The 19,590-nt window shown below is 39.2% G+C and overlaps 2 protein-coding genes across 5 annotated transcripts; both read left to right on the forward strand.

Moving 5' to 3' along the window:
* The first annotated feature begins 59 nt into the window (after window positions 1-59).
* si:ch211-154o6.3 (vegetative incompatibility protein HET-E-1) lies at window positions 60-9,879 on the forward strand. The gene is made up of 13 exons (XM_026284599.1): window positions 60-377; window positions 603-718; window positions 1,011-1,165; window positions 1,375-1,498; window positions 1,612-1,733; window positions 2,076-2,162; window positions 3,540-3,629; window positions 3,726-3,814; window positions 4,327-4,555; window positions 6,946-7,068; window positions 7,160-7,325; window positions 9,472-9,557; window positions 9,772-9,879. The coding sequence occupies exons 1-13, from the start codon at window positions 288-290 to the stop codon at window positions 9,858-9,860; spliced, it is 1,566 nt and encodes a 521-aa protein (XP_026140384.1). The 5' UTR covers window positions 60-287; the 3' UTR covers window positions 9,861-9,879.
* Window positions 9,880-10,237: 358 nt separating this feature from the next.
* Window positions 10,238-19,430, forward strand: pianp (PILR alpha associated neural protein). 4 transcript variants are annotated; one of them, XM_026284603.1, is made up of 6 exons: window positions 10,238-10,767; window positions 11,019-11,071; window positions 11,301-11,656; window positions 12,884-12,962; window positions 15,148-15,267; window positions 17,320-19,430. In XM_026284603.1, the coding sequence occupies exons 2-6, from the start codon at window positions 11,061-11,063 to the stop codon at window positions 17,339-17,341; spliced, it is 588 nt and encodes a 195-aa protein (XP_026140388.1). In that variant the 5' UTR covers window positions 10,238-10,767; window positions 11,019-11,060; the 3' UTR covers window positions 17,342-19,430. The 4 variants fall into 4 exon arrangements, with proteins under 4 accessions (XP_026140388.1, XP_026140387.1, XP_026140390.1 ...); XM_026284602.1 differs by having other exon boundaries at window positions 10,238-10,592; XM_026284605.1 differs by having other exon boundaries at window positions 10,238-10,592; window positions 11,387-11,656.
* Window positions 19,431-19,590: the final 160 nt, after the last annotated feature.

A 19,590-nucleotide genomic window follows, 5' to 3' on the forward strand; every position in this document is an offset into this window, starting at 1 on the left:
GTCCTTCTGAATCCACGCGATGTCGCCCGAGAGATTCACAGACAAGTTTCCTTCAGATGAGGTCATTTACAGCCGTTGACTTCCGGCTGATGAGGTTTGCGGACACGTCTGCTACATTGGACAACAACAAATCCGTTAACGCTTGTCTAAGTATCAACCGCGGATTCACTTCATATAAAAACATCGAGGGAAGCATGCTCGTCTAAAAAAGAGCTCAGTTACTTGACGAAGAATCCTTGCAGTCTGAATTTACATCAGTACTGAGTTTGTGTTTACACTGAAGTCAGATGGGGGAGGTGAGGAAACTCCAGAAGAAGTTAAGGCAAATTGAAAACTTGGAGATCAAAATTTCCCTCACTCCCGAGGAAAAAATAAAGGTACAGAATGATCACGCTCTTATACACGCATTACAACAGTGCAGACATTTTGCACATTGAATATTTAATATGTGTGTTCAGTTCAAATCATCAGTCACACATAAAAAGATCACGCATGAATGATTCACTGAATAGAAACACATACTTTTAAGGATAACTAAAGTATTCAGTTATACCATAATTAAAAATTTGTCTTTTATGATTATCACGCATCACTCTTTGTAGGTCTCAAAGAAGGCGGAGCTTCGCTCCAGATTGGCTGAGCTACTTCTGCATCATTCTGGCCCCCAGCAAACTCAAGAGATTGTGGGAAAGGAGGAGGATAAAATGAAAAGACAAGTGTAAGAATGAGTGACTAGGTAGGGAAGGAGAGAGATCAAAACGGCCAGGGTGTGTAAGATTAAACTTTAAGCCTCTGCCCATGTCTAGTCTCTGGCGTCTAGGCAGTGTTGATTCATCATATTTCTTTAAAAACTCTATCCTTGAACTCCCTCACCCGGGCTTTCTCTCTCACACATTGTTATTTAATAATATACTTGTTACAACAAAGATATAACAAGACAAGCAGTGTTTGTTTAATACCTATGGACAGGCATGAGAATAATTGACAGTGATATTTATTTCTCATGATAGCGAGGAGGTCACAGAACAACTTGTTGTTCCCTGTCGTCCTGCGCTGAAGATTGCTCGGGAGGAGAGACGAGAGAATGAAAGAAGCGACAGAAGCCAGACAGATGGCAGAGGAGAGACGCATCTCCCCGTCAGCCCCAGTGTAGAAGAACAAGAAGGTCAAATTAGTGCACTGATCACACACACAATTACCGTTACTCACACAGATGTGGATTACAAGGCTGCTTGTCTTTCACAGGAAGTTCTGCCTAATGGCTGTCTCATGCAATGATATAACAGATGGTCAGTTTATCAGCATTCATGGGAGAGGAAAAAAACCATGACCTAAGTTCATATGAAACCGTTTGTTTGTCTTCATACGCTGCAGATGCAGAGTTCAAATCTCGCAGACAAGCTTGGGAGAAGGCCAAGTTTCGACTCCGGACTCTGGAGGGTCATAGTGACATCATCACCTGTGCGGTCGCCATCGACAATCTTGTGATTTCTGGCAGGTACTGGACAAAGTAAACCGTTTATGACTCTGACTGACTGAAATTGCTGACGTGTTTTTTAACGGCTCTCTCTCTCTTCTCTGGTCTTCACCTACTGTTTCTTCCAATTTAAGTCGAGATACAACAGTTAAAGTGTGGCATGTTCCCACGGCAACGGAGCAGCGCAATTTGGGAGGTCACAGCGGTGGAGTCACCTGTCTCAGTGCACCACCTCCAGAGTACTGCAGGAGACTGGGTACACACACACACACACACACTCACACTCTCTCAAACCTAGGAAAGTAAAGAATAATTGATCCTGTTGACGGGGGCCAGCCGGCTGATACAGATGTACCCAAGATTGTTCACTCGTCCTTTATGCTCTCTCTTTTCTCTCACCTCTTTTGTTCCAGCTACCTATGCCCTCCTTCCCATCTGTCCCTTTTGCTCTCCATCACTCCATGTCTTGCTGTTTTGACAGTGCATTTGTTCTTCACATCGTTTGTCCTTCATTCTCAATTTTCTTGTGTCCTGCAGTCACTCTTTCTTTCTTGTTCTCTGTCCTCAACTCTTATTCTCTTGATCTGTTTTTCCACAGCACGTGTATTTGACTTGGCTGACAATGAAAGATTTGTTCTAAGTGGTTCCACAGACTGTTGTGTGAGAATTTGGGCTTTGAGCTCGGGTGAGTTTTTCTCTTACACACACACACACACACACACACACACACACATATATGAATGTGTGGCCTCAACAATCATTTTCAAATTAAGGTTGAGCAGCTTCAGAATTATGAATGTCCTTTAAATTACAAAGTAGAACTGTTGAATACTAATCAGGTTATAAGGAGGAATGCAAATACAAAGCTATTTAATATATCAGACTTGAAATGAATTCTTGTCTGAAGTTCTGTAATTAATAGATCATAGTAAAAATGTTTTCTTGAGAACGAAATCAGCATATTAGAATGATTTCATAAAATATATATATATATATATATATATATATATATATATATATATATATATATATATATATATATATATATATATATATATATATATATGTATGTATATGTATGTATGTATGTATATGTATGTGTGTATATGTATATGTTTATGTTTATTAAAATGGAAAACAGTTATTTTAAATTGTGATATTTCACAGTATTCACGTTTTACTGGATTTTTGATTAAATAAATGCAGTCTTGGTGAGCAGAAAATTACTTCTTTTCAAAACTTGAAAAAATCTGACCTATCTCATACTTTTGTATAGTCAGTTATTATAAATGTATGCTTATTTTTATTATAAAAAAAATTGCCAGTACAGTACAGACAAATATATCACAGGACTATGAAATTGTGAAATAATCATATTTGTTATTACTAAAACAGTGGCTTTAGTGTATTACATATTTTTATATACAAATTTTGAAGTGAATATTTTATTTTCATGAAGCTATTTGAAACTTGTGTGGTGTTTGATTTAGAATGATGAATCAGTTGTGGAAAAATCTGTTCTGCGTATTAGGATAAGAATTAGCATAACTAGTCAAAATGAATTATGCAGTCATATATATTTTGCTGCAAAATTAAGCTAACTAAATCCCTCTGTTGTGACTGTGCCGAATGCCTTTACATGGCAGTTCAGTAAATTTCATCCTTCTCTCATTTTAAATCAAATTCCAGTTCAACATCCTGTGATGTGTGAGCAATGTGATTGAAATTCACACTCATTAATCAAAAGAATGCCAATTTTCAAAATTCAGAATTTTGCCAAATCCTGCTTAAAACGTAATGTAGCATTAGCAATGTATTGTCAAATTAAAAGTAACCATTTGAAACTATTTTTAAAATCGAAATGGTAAAGGATAGAGAGTGTGCAGTAGATGTGCTGTTGTTCTGAGTGCCCATTATCTGACTCTCAGTCATTATGTAATTGCTGGAGAGGGTACTACTCACTCTTTTTTTGGACACCACAGCTTTTTTCATCCCCTGCCAATGAGGGTGAATTAAACTCAAGTGTGTTTGGGGTTTGCATCACATGCTGTTATTCCTGCAGGTCAGTGCGTCAAATCCATCTACACATTCAATGCAGTCTCAAGCCTGTGCTTCATTCCTGAAGGAGAGGGCTTCATTGTTACAGGTTCAGGTAGGTATCTGTGTGTGAGGTTGAGTTGACCATGCCTTGCATCAGTCTCGACATATCAGGTGTGTCTGAGGCTCAGGGTTATTGATCTTACACTAGATGCTGGGAAGCTGCAGGTGTGGAGCTGGAGCTCGCTGGAGAACTGTCAGTCAGAGAACGCACACCTGGACGCAGTCACCACACTACAGGTGGGCGAGTGCCATGGCAACAGAACTGTGCTGGCATCTAGAACATTCCGAGTCTGCCCTTTAGAGAGCAGCACATGTTTAAAAAATAAATAAATAAATAAGATTGTGCCTCCGCTCAAAGCTGAAGAGTTGCCTGGAGAGGAATCCCTTGAGAGCAGTTTTGTCCTCGCGATCTTTAAACACAGTCTAAAGTTCACAGAGATGTACAAGCTATTAAATGCCAACATTAAAAAAAAATTCTAATGCAATCTCTTTCTCTTTTTAGTCGGTGATTAATTGCTTTTGTGAAATGAAACTGGGCAGAGCAATATAATATAAAGAAATCAATAGATACAGAATAGAAGTAAATAAATCATGTAGTAATTGAGAGAGGAAATATTGAAATAGGTTGAGATAAGAAACCGAATACTGTAGCATCAAACAGCGGTGACTCTCTTTCCATATTTAATACTGTTAGTTGGCACGAGTTGTCATGGAAACACAGTGGCATCTACCCTTCGTTCTCTCCACAGTCCCAGGGTCCTCTGCTGTTCAGCGGCTCCGCAGAGGGATGTGTGTGTGTGTGGGAGGTGTCCGATGTACGGACAGAGCCCCTCCGCAGGTTGCACATCTGGGGGCCAGAAGTCACAGGGTGTCGTGGGGATGACGGGGTGAACGGGAGGCTGATTCTGAGCCCCCGCGGTGACCGTGTGTTCCTCTCATGTGGAAAGGCCAGCATACGAATCCTAAACTGGAGAACAGGTAATATATTAAATACATTATTATCTAAATGTAATATTAATATGAATTAGGATTATATTTATTAATTTAAGTATAAGTTATGTATGGGCTTGAACACCATGTACCAGTGCCGGGTTAGGGCTGGAGTTTTTGGCCTAATCAGTAGTGTGTGGTGAAATGAGGAGTTTTCCCAGTCACATTGTCTTGCTTACATAAAAATCGGTTACACTATCAGAGAAAAAAAAAGAAAACAAATTACTCTGTATATTTTTACATTAACAATCATAATCAATATTCCCTTTATTAAAGACATGTATGAATCTTATCAAGTTATTTTTAATCATTTTACATTTATTCCAAAATAATAACTTTAGGCAGTGAGAATTTAATAGTATTTTTATTTGTAATATTATGTTGAGCTATTCTTATTTAAATAATTAGCTTTTAACTTTTTTTTTTTCTCGGGTCATCAGTCATCAAAGCTTGGTAAATATTGGTCACAGACACAGAGATTTACTTTAATTTTCACCAAGAATAAAAAGGGAATGAAAATCCCAGTTTCAAGTCTTTTTTGATGTACTGTAATACAGTGGTTATATCTAGAGATCGACTGATATATTGTTTAGCCGATATTATCTGCCGATATGAGGCTGTCGCCGATATATCAAAAGTTTGGACACACGAATGGGAAGTGTCCAAACTTTTGACTATACTGTACTGTACTATGCTGTACTATACAGTAATTTATAATATAGTGTTACACATAAAGAATATCGGCCAATATATCGGCATCAGTCTTTTTTTACTGCCTAATATCGGTATTGGCATCAGCCCCCAAAAAATATCGGTCAGGCTCTAGTTAAATCTAAGTGTGCCAGTTGTTTACCTACTTTTTAAATTAGTTTTCCAATTAACATAGTCATATTGTTCATTCAAACTGATTCATTAACACGGAAAGAGCATGAACACAAGAGGTGGGATTAATAGCATGAACCAATCACAGACAATAATAACCAGTTAATCCCGTCATATCGCATTGGATGCATCAAGTGACTTTTCCCATTCATTCTGAATAACACATTGCACAATTTAGGAGGTATGTTAAAATCAATGGGTTCAGGGCATTCGACCATCAGGTCTTCGTCAGGCACACGACCTGATGATCAAAACATAGCAATAAATTATTCTTCTGGAGCAATATCAGTGTGCGGACAGTATGTTTGTATTTGCGATAGGTTTCCCTTTTTTATCCTGCAAAGTCGGAGTCCTGTGTGGGTTTGTGGGATGTGCGCAACTTTCTTGCACTTTGGTTTATATTTTGTAATATTGGCATTGGCATTTTTCCCCTCATCCAATATATTTTGTGGAGACTGCCTCCTTTGCCTCCTTGCCGTTATAGAACCGTTTAAAAATCTTTTTGTTCTTTAAAATAATATGACTGACTAAACTCTTGAACAGTAATAATTATATGTATAAATAAGATTAATTTTGGTTATATTTAAATATATTTACTTTAATTTACAATCAAATAAATCACTGTTAATTTCATATATTAATATTGGATAAAAGCAGCCTTCAAATTAGAAAAACTAGAAAAGGATATTTCAAAGACATTACATAAAAGTGTGAATAGGCCCACATTTATTTCTTTTTTTTTTTACTTATTCCCACCAAATAAACATATTCAATTTACATAATCCTTTGATCTGCCATCAGCACCAATATTTAGTCAACATCTTATTTTATAAAGCACCTCTCATATAAATGCAGGATTCTGTCGCTATAAATATTTTACAACCCCCATTGGACCTTCATTTGTTCTTTGACTCAGGGCTATTTAACAGATTTATTAATGGAATACATCTTGACTGAGTCTATTCGCTCAGAGATGCTAATATAATCTGTGTTAAAGTCCCAGTGGCTCAGAGAACACAGACAGGAGTGGGGGCTGTTTGCCCCAGGACAGAGGAAAATTCAAAAAAACATCCACCACTTTCTCATTTTAATCCTGTTTTCTAACAGGATATTTGTGCTAAAGGCCATTATCTCAAAAGAAAAATAAACCTGTAAACAATTACATCAGATAAATCAGAGTTACTGGTAGGAGCACACCATGATGTGACACTCTAATCGAGAGCGCTGAGATTCATAATGACCCTAGTTCATCAAACAACTCGTAGCCGGAGCTCTCAAAGAATTAATGAGCTTCTTACAGACAAAAAAGCTTTGGTATTAAAGGCATAAAATACACACCAAAGTCGGCAGCTTTTGACAGAGTAAGAACGGAGTCTATAAATAGACAGATTATGTGAGTTTAATTACTTTTAGTTTATGGTTTATTTGCGTTTCAGTGGATAAATGTTAGAAAGTGTCCCTAATGATGCATATATGCTCTCTCCAATCCTGTGCAGGCGTGATGACCAGACTAACCAATCACAGCAGCACTGCTGGTGTCACAGATTGCGTCAATCAAATACCCAGCCTTTTGATTGGCTCTTGTTTTGACATTATTAATGGAGAGAGCACAATTAACTGTGAGTGAATTTAACATCAATTTTATTTTAACACCTTTGAAAACTGTGAGTTGTATAATCACCATTTTTTCTTTCTCTCACGCTCTTTCAGTGTTCTCGCTTCCCCAGTGCAAATACCTGGTTTCACTCACTTCTTCAGATCTTCCCAGGATTCTTTGTTTTGCTGCGTGGCTAACAGCAAGTGGGGACCATCGTTGGGTCACAGGGGGTCGTAACCTCATTGTTTGGGAGCAGCTTCCTGGAAGTTTTAAAAAGAGGTGTGTTTTTTTTCTAGATGTAGAGGTCTATTTCATCTTATCTCAGATTACCTTTCTCTAAGAGATGTACTTCACAACCCCTTCTGCCCATTACTTATCTGTTCACAACCTACTTTATATAATGTATTACTGTATATATCAATTCGTAGACATTCGCTGACACATAGTTACTAATATAAGACACTCTGCTCAATGTTTCATTTAGTCAGTATATCAATATGTACATTAGTAATGAGATACTGGCTGGAATATAGTATCTTTGGGATGCTTATTAATGAGAAGTCTGCAGGATTGCTCCGGGCACAGTTTAATTGACAATGAGAACCGTAGCTCACATTGAGTGCTAGATGCAGAGCCGATGATCACTTTGTGGAAAATATATTGATTTCTTTGTAGGTTCTGTTTAGAGCTGCAGGTCTCAGCTGGTGGGTTACAGGAAAAACAATGTTGAATGCAAATAATCAAATGCAACTAGCCATATAATTCTGCATATTTAGATTTGTGAAAAAGACTTCAGGTTTTTAAAGGGGAGAGAAAATGATTACCATTTCATTTGTTGTGTGTCAGAGAGACTGCGTGTTGTATTTTGGAGCTTAATCTGTCACTTGGAAGCTGTCCAAATTAGGCAGATGCCAACATTCATGGTGATATTAATATCAATGTTTAATTTCAAGGACATTTTTGCTTACATTGCTGTTGGTTTCTGGTCTTAACTGGTCTCCCAGCCTCGTCAGGCTGGTCTGTGCACTGGTTTTACAGTAGTTTTAGGCACCTTTCAGCTGGGAAGGTTGGAAGACTAGATTTAATCATCTTAAACCAATTTAGGCCGGTTTTTTTTCAACAGAGCAATAAACAGTTTTGGTGCTGTGTTGGGCCACCACGTGATGTCCAATGTAAAAACCAAAGACTTTGCATTCAATATTCTGACACTTGGAACCTATCCAAATTAAGCAGAGGCCAACATTTTCTGTCAGTATTAATAACAATGTTTAATTTCAAGGACATTTGTGTTTACGTTTGTGCACACTACTGGAAAAACATTTCTTAAACCAGCCTAACCTGGTTTGCCGGTCTTAGCTGGTCTCCTAACCTGGTCAAGCTTGACTGATCAGGCTGGCTTTTGGAGTTGTTTTAAACACTTTTAAGCTGGTTGACCAGCAAAACCAGCTAAACATCATCTTGAAGAGATGGGAGATCAGATTTAACCAACTAAAACCAGATTATGCTGGTTTAAGCATGAAATATAAATTTTTCAGCAGAAAAATGAAACAATATTGGTGCTGTGTTGGGTCACCAGGAGTAAATGCTGAACAACTAAAGGTGCAGTCAGGGTCATCATTACGGTGGTGCTACTGGTGTGGCTGTAACCACAAAAAAAAAAATTCAATCACGATGCAAACCCGGAATGCGATCACAAACGAACTGACAGGGACAAACGCGAATGCAAATTAACAGAGTTGGAGCTGGAATGTGATCACAGATGAGCCGAGTGGGAAAACGAGATCGCAAACAAACTGAGTGGGATATAAAACATGATCACAAAGAACCCAATGGGACAAACATGATCACAAACTAACCGAGGGAGGACCTGAAACACAATTAGAAATTAACCGAATGGGACGAATGTGATCGCTAATGAACCAAGGGAGGACCTGGAATGGGACAACCAAGTGGAAAAAATGCAATCATGAACAGACTGAGGGGGTAACCTCCCCACTCCCCGACCTGGAATGGGACCGTGAAAGGATTGATCGGGGGCTCCACTCCCTCTCATGCACTGGGCCCCGTGCCAGCTTGGGTGCAGTCACACTTAACATTGTTTGGCAAACTTTCCTACAATAAATCCAATCACATATTCATGTTTCGCTACACTTTTGAAAATAGACAATACATTGAAATACTGCTAATGTGACACCTTAAGCCAGATATAAAGAGGATTTTTAATCCTCTGCCTAACTCTTAATGATATACTTGCTACTTCAAAAGCAGTTTGTATAATGAAGTCATTCCAATCCCATTGACGGCGCGCTTTTGTCAGCAGAGCAGCTTTCTTATTGCTTCAGGCTGAGTTAAACATCCTTCTTTCCTTGTAAACAGTGTGACCCAAGTGGCCTGCACTGATGGTCTTCTGTTGTTTTTCCTCTAGAGGCGATGTCACAGTGAGACGAGACAGCCGATTGGTAGATTGTCTTCTGGAATCTGACAGAGATTCAGAAGACGAACAAAGTGAGGGTAAGCGAGACAACCGAAAATGGATGTTTTAACCTATGTTGAAAAATTCCAGTGCAAATCAAATTTGCAGTAATTTAATAATAAAAACAACTTTTTCAAGCAATTTATGGACTTTATTTTGCAGTGTTCTCGAATACATGAGTTAACAGCATTTAAAAAGTGAGGCTATAAAACATTTAATTTACGAAAATAATATTAATTTTTTTTCCTCCAGTGGACGATGATGAAGACTCCATACACCAGGATGCATCTGAAACAGAGGAGCCTGCAAATTCTTCATGGCTGCGTTGTGTTCTTCAGTGAGCAAGAGGAGGGGTGAATGGAAAAAAGAGAGCGAGGGGAAGGAGATTGAAGGAGGGTTAAAAAGAACAAGCTGCAAAGGAAGAGAAAGCAAAGACAAGGTCAAGGGGCGACGGGAGTGCAAGAAAACATGCGAAGGGACTGAAGTGGAACAGATTGACTGACTGGCAGAAAGGGAAGAAACAGAAGGAGGAGAGAAACAGCAGACTGTTTTCTATGTAAACGTTGATCCAATAAAACCTACCATGTTATGTCTGTCGTGTGAGAGTATTTATCATCGCTGGCACTTCTGTCTATAAATATCTATAGCGTTGTTTATCATGTAGGGCTCCTGTCCAACGCTACATTAATGTATATCGATTTTCCTGCTGCTGCCTCTCTTCATTTGTCCTTTCTGAATACTTTTTATTTACTTCAGCTGGTCTTCGGAATATTAATAAGCCGCTTCTTTTATTCCGTCCGGCTATTTTCGCCTTCAAAATTCATTTATTTTCTTCTCGCTGCCTATTTAATTTGAACCAGTTAAGATGCATAATTAGTATTTCAATCTTTCCTCCAATCCTCCCTCCCTCCCTCCCTCCTCTGGCTATCTCTCTCTCTCTCTCTCCCTCCCTCTTCCGCACTCTATTTCTCACTCGCGCAATTTCTACATGTCTCTGTCGCTACGGCAACCAATGCTTTTCCCCACTTCCAGGCGCTCTGCCTCTCTCCCACTCCCTTCTTCAGTGGCATGAGGTAGGCATGTGAGCCGATATCTGTCTTGAGAGTTTGAATCTGCATGTCTCCAAGTGTGTGTAGGTGTATTCGTGAGTGTTGCCTGGAAGTCAGAGTGTGCCGTAAATCTGGATCCAGATGTTGAGTTTTGTTTGACTGGTCGGGAAGTGGCTTGACACGGGGAAGGCATCCACAGGTGTGTTCGCATGCGTGTTTTTCTGTGGATCCTGTGGTTTGGTTCTTGATGAGTGTGATCCTGTTTGATCTGGATGAGTGTGCACGCTTACAGTATGTGTGTGTTTTTATTTGTGCTGTCTCTGAGCCAGCAGGGTATTTCTCCACTACAGCCATCTGTTTATGGTCTTTTAGTCCATGTCAAGACTGAACCCTCCCCCTTCCAGCTCTGTTTCTCTTCTCATCCTTCTCTTTATGTCATTCTCATTTAAGAGATGATTGGAGCGGCGAGGAGTCAGTGAACAGGCTGAAGCGATGGAGCGATGGTAAGGCAAAGCGAGCGCACCGAACAGACTGTTTTGGTTGCACTGTGCTCTCAGATCTGACCAGTTAGTTTCCTGCAGCCCATTGGGTTGCATCAGCTTCTGCTTTAAGTCTCTTTCCATCTGTACTCGATTCACGCCTCTTAGTTATGTGTTTTTTTTCCAATCTCTAGCTTTTCCTTTTCAATCCCCCCTTCCGTCTTTTCGTTGCTTTGTCTCTCCTTCCCCCCAGCTCCATCTCTCCCCACATTGGATTCATTCCCCTTTGGAGGTTCCTGCTGGTCACTGTAATTTTTTGCACTGCCACCGGTGACACAGATGACAGGAAGTGGGAGGAGTTGGGTGAAAAGCAGATGCCAGTCACGGTGCAGGCCAGCACCACTCAGCTGTGGGCAGTGGACTGGGGTCCAACACAGCCCCTGGAGGACGAAACCCATCACTTGCTGTCCAGTCTGGAGACAGAGGGTTTGAGGGTGACTACGCCCGAGGACTGGTCGCACCGGCGAAGCGCGGCTGCCAATCAAACACAACGCCCGACTACAGGAGAGAGGGATAAGATAGAGACAGAAGAGCAGGGCACCGAGGAAGGTTGGTATCCGTGAAATGAGTTCTTTATCGGAGAACTGCATCGCCGAAAGGGCTCTAGGCTCATGCTGGTTCCTCATAGTAGAAAATCTGCGCTTGAGGAGAGCTTAGATTTCTCTGCTACTGAGCAGGAGGCAGGCATCAATCCAATCAATCCAATATTACCTGATTATGACACTCTGCCCACTCTTTTCGCCCTCACATTTCTCTCGCTCTTCTCTCCTGTAACGGCTCCTTGTTGCAAGTCTTTCTTCACACTTTTTCTACATCTTAATGTTCCTTTAATTGCTTTTTTATAGGCATGTGGGCCATTTGGAAGCGAACTGGGAATGAGTTTTAAAATTCAAATGCAAGTTTCATTTTTGCTTTTGAATTGAGGCATCAAATAGGCCAGAATTTACAATTATGCATTTGGCAGACACTTTTATCAAAAGCTTTATCAAAGCAACTTGCATTGCATTCAAGATATCTGTTACACTGGGTTAATGCACAGCATGGGAATTCAACCCATGACCTTGGTGTTGCAATGCTCTACGTTTTGAGGAATCATTTTTAATTTAAAGTAGAATCTAAGATGTTTTTAAGAATGAATTTCATACAACTGCTGTTCATGACATCATACAATATTTTCAGATTAGGTGATATTGTTATTTGTTGTTTGAACTGTAAGTATACATTTGTATATCTTAAATTGTATTTAATTTATATGCATAGTTATACATAATGATTCATATATAATTATGTTAAATATTTTAATTGCATTTCAAATAAAATTACATATATTTTTAGATTTAAGTAAATATATTACAATTATTATACACATTAAAATGATTATTATTATTTTAAATGAACCATGATCTTTATTTGATAGAATGTATAAAAAAAAAAAAAAAAATCAAAGTCTTAAAAAAAATCTAACCAAATATATTTTCTTGTAAGAATGTAAACAATCATTCAAGATTGTGTGAGTCCATATGAAAACATTTAGAAATCACTCATTAATGACCCACATTTGAAGGGGAGACGACGTTTTCCATGTCTATTGTTTTTACGGCCTTATTTCTGTTGTGTGACTGTTTAATTAATTTGAATTGCAGTTCTGCACATCCCCTTCCTACAATTCCAATTCAGAGTAGAATTTAACATCACATGGACTTAATTCAAATGTCTGTTCAAAGTGTCCCCTCACTTTGTCTAATTATACTTCTCCTGTGCTATTTCTTTCTTCAGTGGACCCACAGTTTTATGTGACAGTAACGATCTCAACTGTGCTGATTCTCTGTGCGGTTATCATCTCTGCTAAACTCTGGTGAGACATTTCACCACTCCTCTGCCTGCATGGTTTTGTCATACATCCCCCTGAGACAGCTTGCTTGCTTGTGTGAGTGACTGAACAGTCAGTGTGTCATAATGGGTTCACACCACAGATTTCCACAAACTTTCAGTCGAGGATTCTTCTGTTCAGTAAGAGCTCCCCGCAGAACTGTTAAAATTGCCATCTATGGATATTCTGACTCTCCATACACTAACAGTGTGGACACCTTACAGTGTTTTATTGTGCTGGTTTAATTAGAAATGTAGCCTGGAGCGTCGAGGGCCATCAGGCACAGGAATGCATTTATATTTACTCGGACGGCAGCATTCGATCGCATAGATGATCATTAAAATGATATAGAGCTGACGAACGGCCCATATCATCCTGAGAGTAACTATAAACACTGGGGTGACAGGTTATGAGTGTGATTTATTTCTACCTGCCTTAGTTTATGCTAGAACCTTCCCTTCGCTGAATTCACTTTCATCTCAAAACATTTCAAACTTTTTAGCCAAAGCACTCTCATGGCAATTCATAACTATTTTGACAAATTGGTGGCTAATTTGTAATTTGTACCATCTCATTTGTACAGTTTCCTATGATCTACTTGGGCTCAAATTATACTTTGGCTTTTACGTGTGCACTAGGGTATGCGTTGTTCGCAGAAACATAAATTTAGTCATCAACACAGTATGTGTACAAACATACTATAGGCCTATGTGTGGAGCCCGATTTTTCTAACCATGCTCAGCTCACACAAGGGCCTTCAATGTTTTTGCACTAGTTTGTCCACGAGATGGCAAGGCCATCTGTTTCATAGTCGATGAAACAACAACAAAAGTGAAACACCAACAATAATAACAGTCATAATGATGACGTACTTGTGTGAAGGGGTTGATTGAAGACATTTTATAACTTCTGGAGAGAAACAGTGCAGACATTGGACACTGGAAACTTTCTAGTGCGCATGAGTCAACCGCATGTGTTCGCAAACGCTATCGAAGTAGTGGTTAGGTTTAAGGCCCATGTATACTTATTTTTCCAAGCTTCACTCCACCTCATGCACAACGGAGCATGCAAGCCTTTCCAAGTGTAGATGAGTTGTTAGTGTGGATAGATGTGTTCAAATCATTATTTTCAGTTTTCATTTACTCGCACATGTGCCATTATGTGCGCAGACATCAGCAAAGTGTGTTGACGAAAATTACATAGCACAGACAGTACACGGCCCAGCAGATGCTACCCTCGATAGCATTTGTGTTTGGGCCGCTCTCCATCCTCAGGCCCTTGGAATCAAACTAAACTTTGCAGACAAGTGAAGTATTCTTTCGGCTTTAGATGTGGACCTTCAATCTTACATTCTAAAAGAGGAATGTTTCTGAACGAATCACAAATTCATATAGGCTACGAAATCGCCAACTCGTAAAACAGGTCTAGTTATGTTTTATCAGCCAATCACATCGTTTTTATGATGCGACAAAGCAATGGTGCAGATACTACAAATCAGACATTATGAGAAGGCTTGTGAGCTTGTTTGTAAGATCGATAGAGAGGTTTAAAACTGTCACATCGTGAACTCCCAACAGGTTTATGTTAATGTGAGGCCGGCGCTCACGTAGAAGATCAGAGCGATGTTCATCTGAGCGAGCCCAGGGCGATTTTATTGCATACACAAGCTACATCTCCGCAATTAATCTCTGCATTTCACACACTTGCCTTGGCAGACATCCTCTCGCTCATTTAACAACCCCCAGCCCTCCGTCCGTCATCCCATCAGGGAGGTGAAGTAAACTCGCTCCTGAGTCACTGAAGATAAGTTTAAGTCGGCGTGTGGGGTATTAATATTACATGGGATGTCACACGGTGACTGCGACACTTTGTCTTCCTCATGGTTGCTGGACAAATATGATTTTAACTGAATATTTCAGCATCTCTCTCTCCCTGTCTCTCTCGTGCGCTTTAATTTTCCCCGTTCTTTTCTTTCGCTGAAGGCGGTCTATTAAATTAAACAACCTAGTGAATGAACTTCCCGTCAGTGTCACTGAAGTGTTTGCCTTCTTTCCCGTTCTACTGTTTAATCTCTCTTTTCATGCCTGTTTCTCACCTTCTTCAGTGTCTGTATTCTCACTGGCTGTCGTCCTAATCTCTCACACACACTCTCTCTCTCTCTTTCATTCAGTTACGACCGCAGTCTCTCGCAGCGTCCTCCGCCTCTCTCCCTCGCCATCCCTCGGCCCATAGCTCAGGAGGACAGCAGGCAGACACTGCACAGCACTCCATCCTTCCCCGACAGAGAGAGGTAGCGTGCTTGTGCCTGTAAGCCTGTGGGACAGGGTGCCAAGAATGGTTTTAGTTCTTTGTGTGTGCATGTGTGTGAAAAAGGAAAAGCCAGAGATAACAAGACTGCTAAGCCAAAGGGAACTGTCAAAGGGAACAACATAAATAAAAGAAAATGTTCCCAACAAATAAATAAACCCAACTAGGGGCTGTGTTAAATTACTGATTTGTTAATTTAAAATCATGTCAGGGTGTCTGTGGATCCTTATTAAAAAGTTAAAACGTTCAAAAGATATTCTAAATGTCACAGCAAAAGAAGAATATTTAGAATATTATATAATATTATATTATATAAAATCAATGTGTATTATATATTAATATATTGTTGCAAAAATGAAATTATAATTTTAAGTTTAAATTATTACATGAAATAAATATTAAAATTAAAATGTTAGGCCTTTTTTTTATAAGATGAAAAACTAAGTGGAAAATGTACAATAAGTGGCCTAACTATTTATTTATAAATGTATTTTACAATTCCATTTATCCATTTATATATTGTTGGAAATACTTAAATATTCAATTATTATTTCTTTGAAATTTTAGTTCCTACATTTATCACACTAACTGAATTTTTAATAATTTAATTTAGGCTTGGCTTTTATAATGGTTAGATATATGTATGTAAATAAATGTATATTTAAATATAGTGTGTGTGTGTGTGTGTATGTGTGTGTGTATATAATATATATATATATATATATATATATATATATTGTCACGGGAGGAGCACAAGACAGACACAGTGGGCGTGGCGTCAGGCCTCGGAGAGGCTTTTATTAACAGAAATCATAAAACAAAGGGAATAAAAGTGGCCAAAGGGGGAAAGTGTCCAAAATAACAGGGAATCTGGTGTCCTCGTCGTGCTGCGGGATTTGTGTAGGTCGGGCAGTGTTCATCAAGGAAGGGTCCAGGCAAGGGGCGGAGTCCGGCGGCCGCACGCGCTCCCCTCCTTGGTCCGGGGCGCGAGGGGCGGCGGCTTCTCCTAGCGGCCGCGTCTCTCTCGTTGGCCGCGGCGCTGGTAGGGGATGGACGGCCCGGCATCCTGGCCCGTCGGCCGTGTATACGGGTGCGGTTCCCATCCGGATCGCGGGTCCGGCAGCTCACGTCTTGGTGGCGCGGGAGTCCCTCAACGCACCCTTCCTGGACCCACGAGGACACCAGTGTGCATGCACGGGGAAGAGACCGGTCTCCTGAGGAGAGGCGCGTTGGGCTTTTAAACAGCGGCGGTAATGAGGCTCCACTTCCTTCAGGTGTGCCCCATCACACGCCGCCAGCCCTGACTCGTCCAGCGCCCCTCCTCTCACACACCCACTCCAGTCGGGAGCCTGGTGAAGGGCGGCGATTTAGGACGGGGTGCCGGTGACAATCAGGGAGGAGGCAGCTGACTCGTCACAATATATATATATATATATAATGTTAAACAAGTAATTGGTAAATACATTTTTTAATTAATTGTAATATTACATTATTATTCTTCTATTAACTTGTTAAGTGATGCTAAATGTACCTGTTTTTTATTTATTTTCTATTTTTTAAGTATTTTAGTGATAAACTGTTCATACAGTTGAATGTGTTGTTGAGGTTTAACATTACTTAATGACTAAAATATCAGATTTTTGTCTTTTTTGTTACAAAATTATTCAGATTCTTAAAAAAATGTGCATACAATGAAAATGTGTTCAATTAATTGAATTAACGATTTCATTTAAAAAACATTTTTATGTATGCTGATCCTGTGTGTACATCAGTATGTTAGTGCTGTTAGATCAATGGTAATGCCTCGCAATACAAAACAGCCAGTTAGGCGTTGTTGTGGAGGTTTTTCCTCAATTGTTGTGAATATTTCAACAGGAGAGATGCAGAGAGCGAAAGAAAGCGTGCCATCCATGAAATCAGACTCTTTCCTGCTGCTCTGTGCATTTCAGAATTAATCTCACAGTCGATAATAGAGTGAGACTCTTATTAATTTAAGTTGCCGTCTCTTTCTTCATCTCTTTACCCCACACTGCAGGATACCAGTGGTCAATCTTTGAAGAGCTGACTCTTCCGAGCATGATAATCAAATCCCGTGGGCATGACACAGACTTCAGTGTGGCCGTTGGTGAAAACATGTGGGCAAGCCATGTGAATGTACATAACATGTAGATAGACACGTGTGGATATATGGATGAATACATCTGTTTGGGCACTCTGACGGAGACTTTGAGGTTTTGTGGTCCAGTGGCTCTTTCTTCCAGTGCCGTTTGTACAGTATTATTCTCATTAGCTCAACGCAGCCATTCACAAGGGCTCCGGGAATGCTATGTCCTCTACCATAAAAACAATCATTAGCTTCTGATCCTGGAATAAGCTGTGATGTATGTAGTCATTAATTTAGTAACCGGCGTCGTGACATGCTTGCAGTAGCCTCTCTCTCATGCATACAAAGGTTACAGCTGCCTACCGCTGCCTTTATCGCACTTTGTGTAGCATTTATTTGAGCTTAATGAATGACTGCAGTTATTTTGAAGGGTTAAATATAATTCACATCATTTGTTTATAGTGTTTTGTTTCATATCGCTCTGTGTTCCATGGTAACAGCAGACACTAATGACGTCAGTTGATATCTGGAAACACCTCTGCAGTGTTAACTTATAATTTACACTAATTATCAGATGGACGTTTTTGTAAATCTGACTCAACATCTGTTGAGGTGTTTGTGAAACCTACGTAATTCTATTCTGAGTGTGTTGTTATGCTTCTTATTAGCTTTATACTTCTAAATCATGGCCATATAGCTCTTCTCGGGGGTCTTTTTTGGTTAGGGGAGAGCTAGCACTCACCACAGTTACTGGTGTGTGTGTGTGTGGGGTGTTTTCATGTTGAGTTTATGGAAAGCACAATTAAGGACATGTATAAATACATACTGAAAAAATAAGCTTGGTGCTTCCATGGCATTTTTAGTTTGATAAGCAATTAAAAAACATGCCAAACTAGTTTGTTTTATGTATCGCTATGCTAACAACCTATCTTGTTTATGAACCGCAACTATCAGGAGGGTTTGGGTTTTTAGACGATAGCGACATTTTTAAATCTGTCCTGAAGTCAGTGTTGACTTTTGTATTTTTGACTAATTTGATAATGAAAGCGAGTATTCAAAAGAAAACATTAAGGAAGGACATTTTTAAGGAAAAGTGTGGAAAATTGGCTTTTTTTATTGCAGAATACAATCAGACTGAATGGAAATCTTCAAAATCAGTGTGTGGATAGCTAATTGGCTAATCAATGGTTAATGTTATTCAATATAGCGCAGCAGTGTCCGCCCACTTTATAAGTATTTCTCCCATTCTTTTTCCCATAGGGATCTAAAATAAAGTTGAACCAAATCAACATGTTTGTTTAATGTTTACAACATTGCAAACTTTCATTTGAAGCAAAAAAAAAAGTATTTGAAAATCGGACAAAAGGTGCAAGACTGTACTTCCATTACTGTATTGTGAATAACATAATGGAATTAAAAATAATGAAGAGGAATAAGATGTTGATTATATACAGAAGTTATATATTTCATGTTAATGGCAAAATATGCATATTGTTCAAATATTTAAGTCATTTGAGAGTTTAGGGAGACTGACTCTAATTCAGTTTTGGCAGTGCTTTATGGTAATGTGCAGGTGGTGAAGTGTTCTTCTGGCACTATTTGCTATCACGATTCTCTGATTATTGGAGAATTCCCTGTAAGAATCTTGAGCAATTTAGATTTTCACTAAAACTAGTCTGAATAATGCAGGTTGAGTTTTCAATAGAAATCTATAACAACCCAGTAGCTCACAGTAGGTCTGTCCTTGATAGTATATTTAGTATAGGGGTTTCCTTATGGAGAAATTGAATGGGATTTTTACTTCCAGAACCTTTGATTACTTCCAATGACTTTGCATTCTATAGCCTGTGTGGTCTGACTTAGCAAAAGGAAAGTTTTTTTCAGAGGAATTGTTCACAATATTACCAAGAATATATTAAGATGATCAGTTTTACATAGTGACATTCTCACTTTAAACCAGATGTAATATAAGCTGGATTTTCCAAGGACATCATAATCATCCCCTCTGAAATAACCATGTAACTCATGAAAAAAAAAAAAAAAATCAAATAACATTACAATGGAGAGGGGGAAAAGAAACTAATGTGCCATTATAGTTTATGGGCACATCAGATTGAATTCCCGCGTAATTATTCACATCATGCACAAGAAGCTACACCATGTGAGATATGTTCAGAGGTTTCACATCATTTATGTAGCACT

The sequence above is a fragment of the Carassius auratus genome, chromosome 16, assembly GCF_003368295.1.
Source record: "Carassius auratus strain Wakin chromosome 16, ASM336829v1, whole genome shotgun sequence".
In the NCBI taxonomy this organism is placed as follows: Eukaryota; Metazoa; Chordata; class Actinopteri; order Cypriniformes; family Cyprinidae; genus Carassius; species Carassius auratus.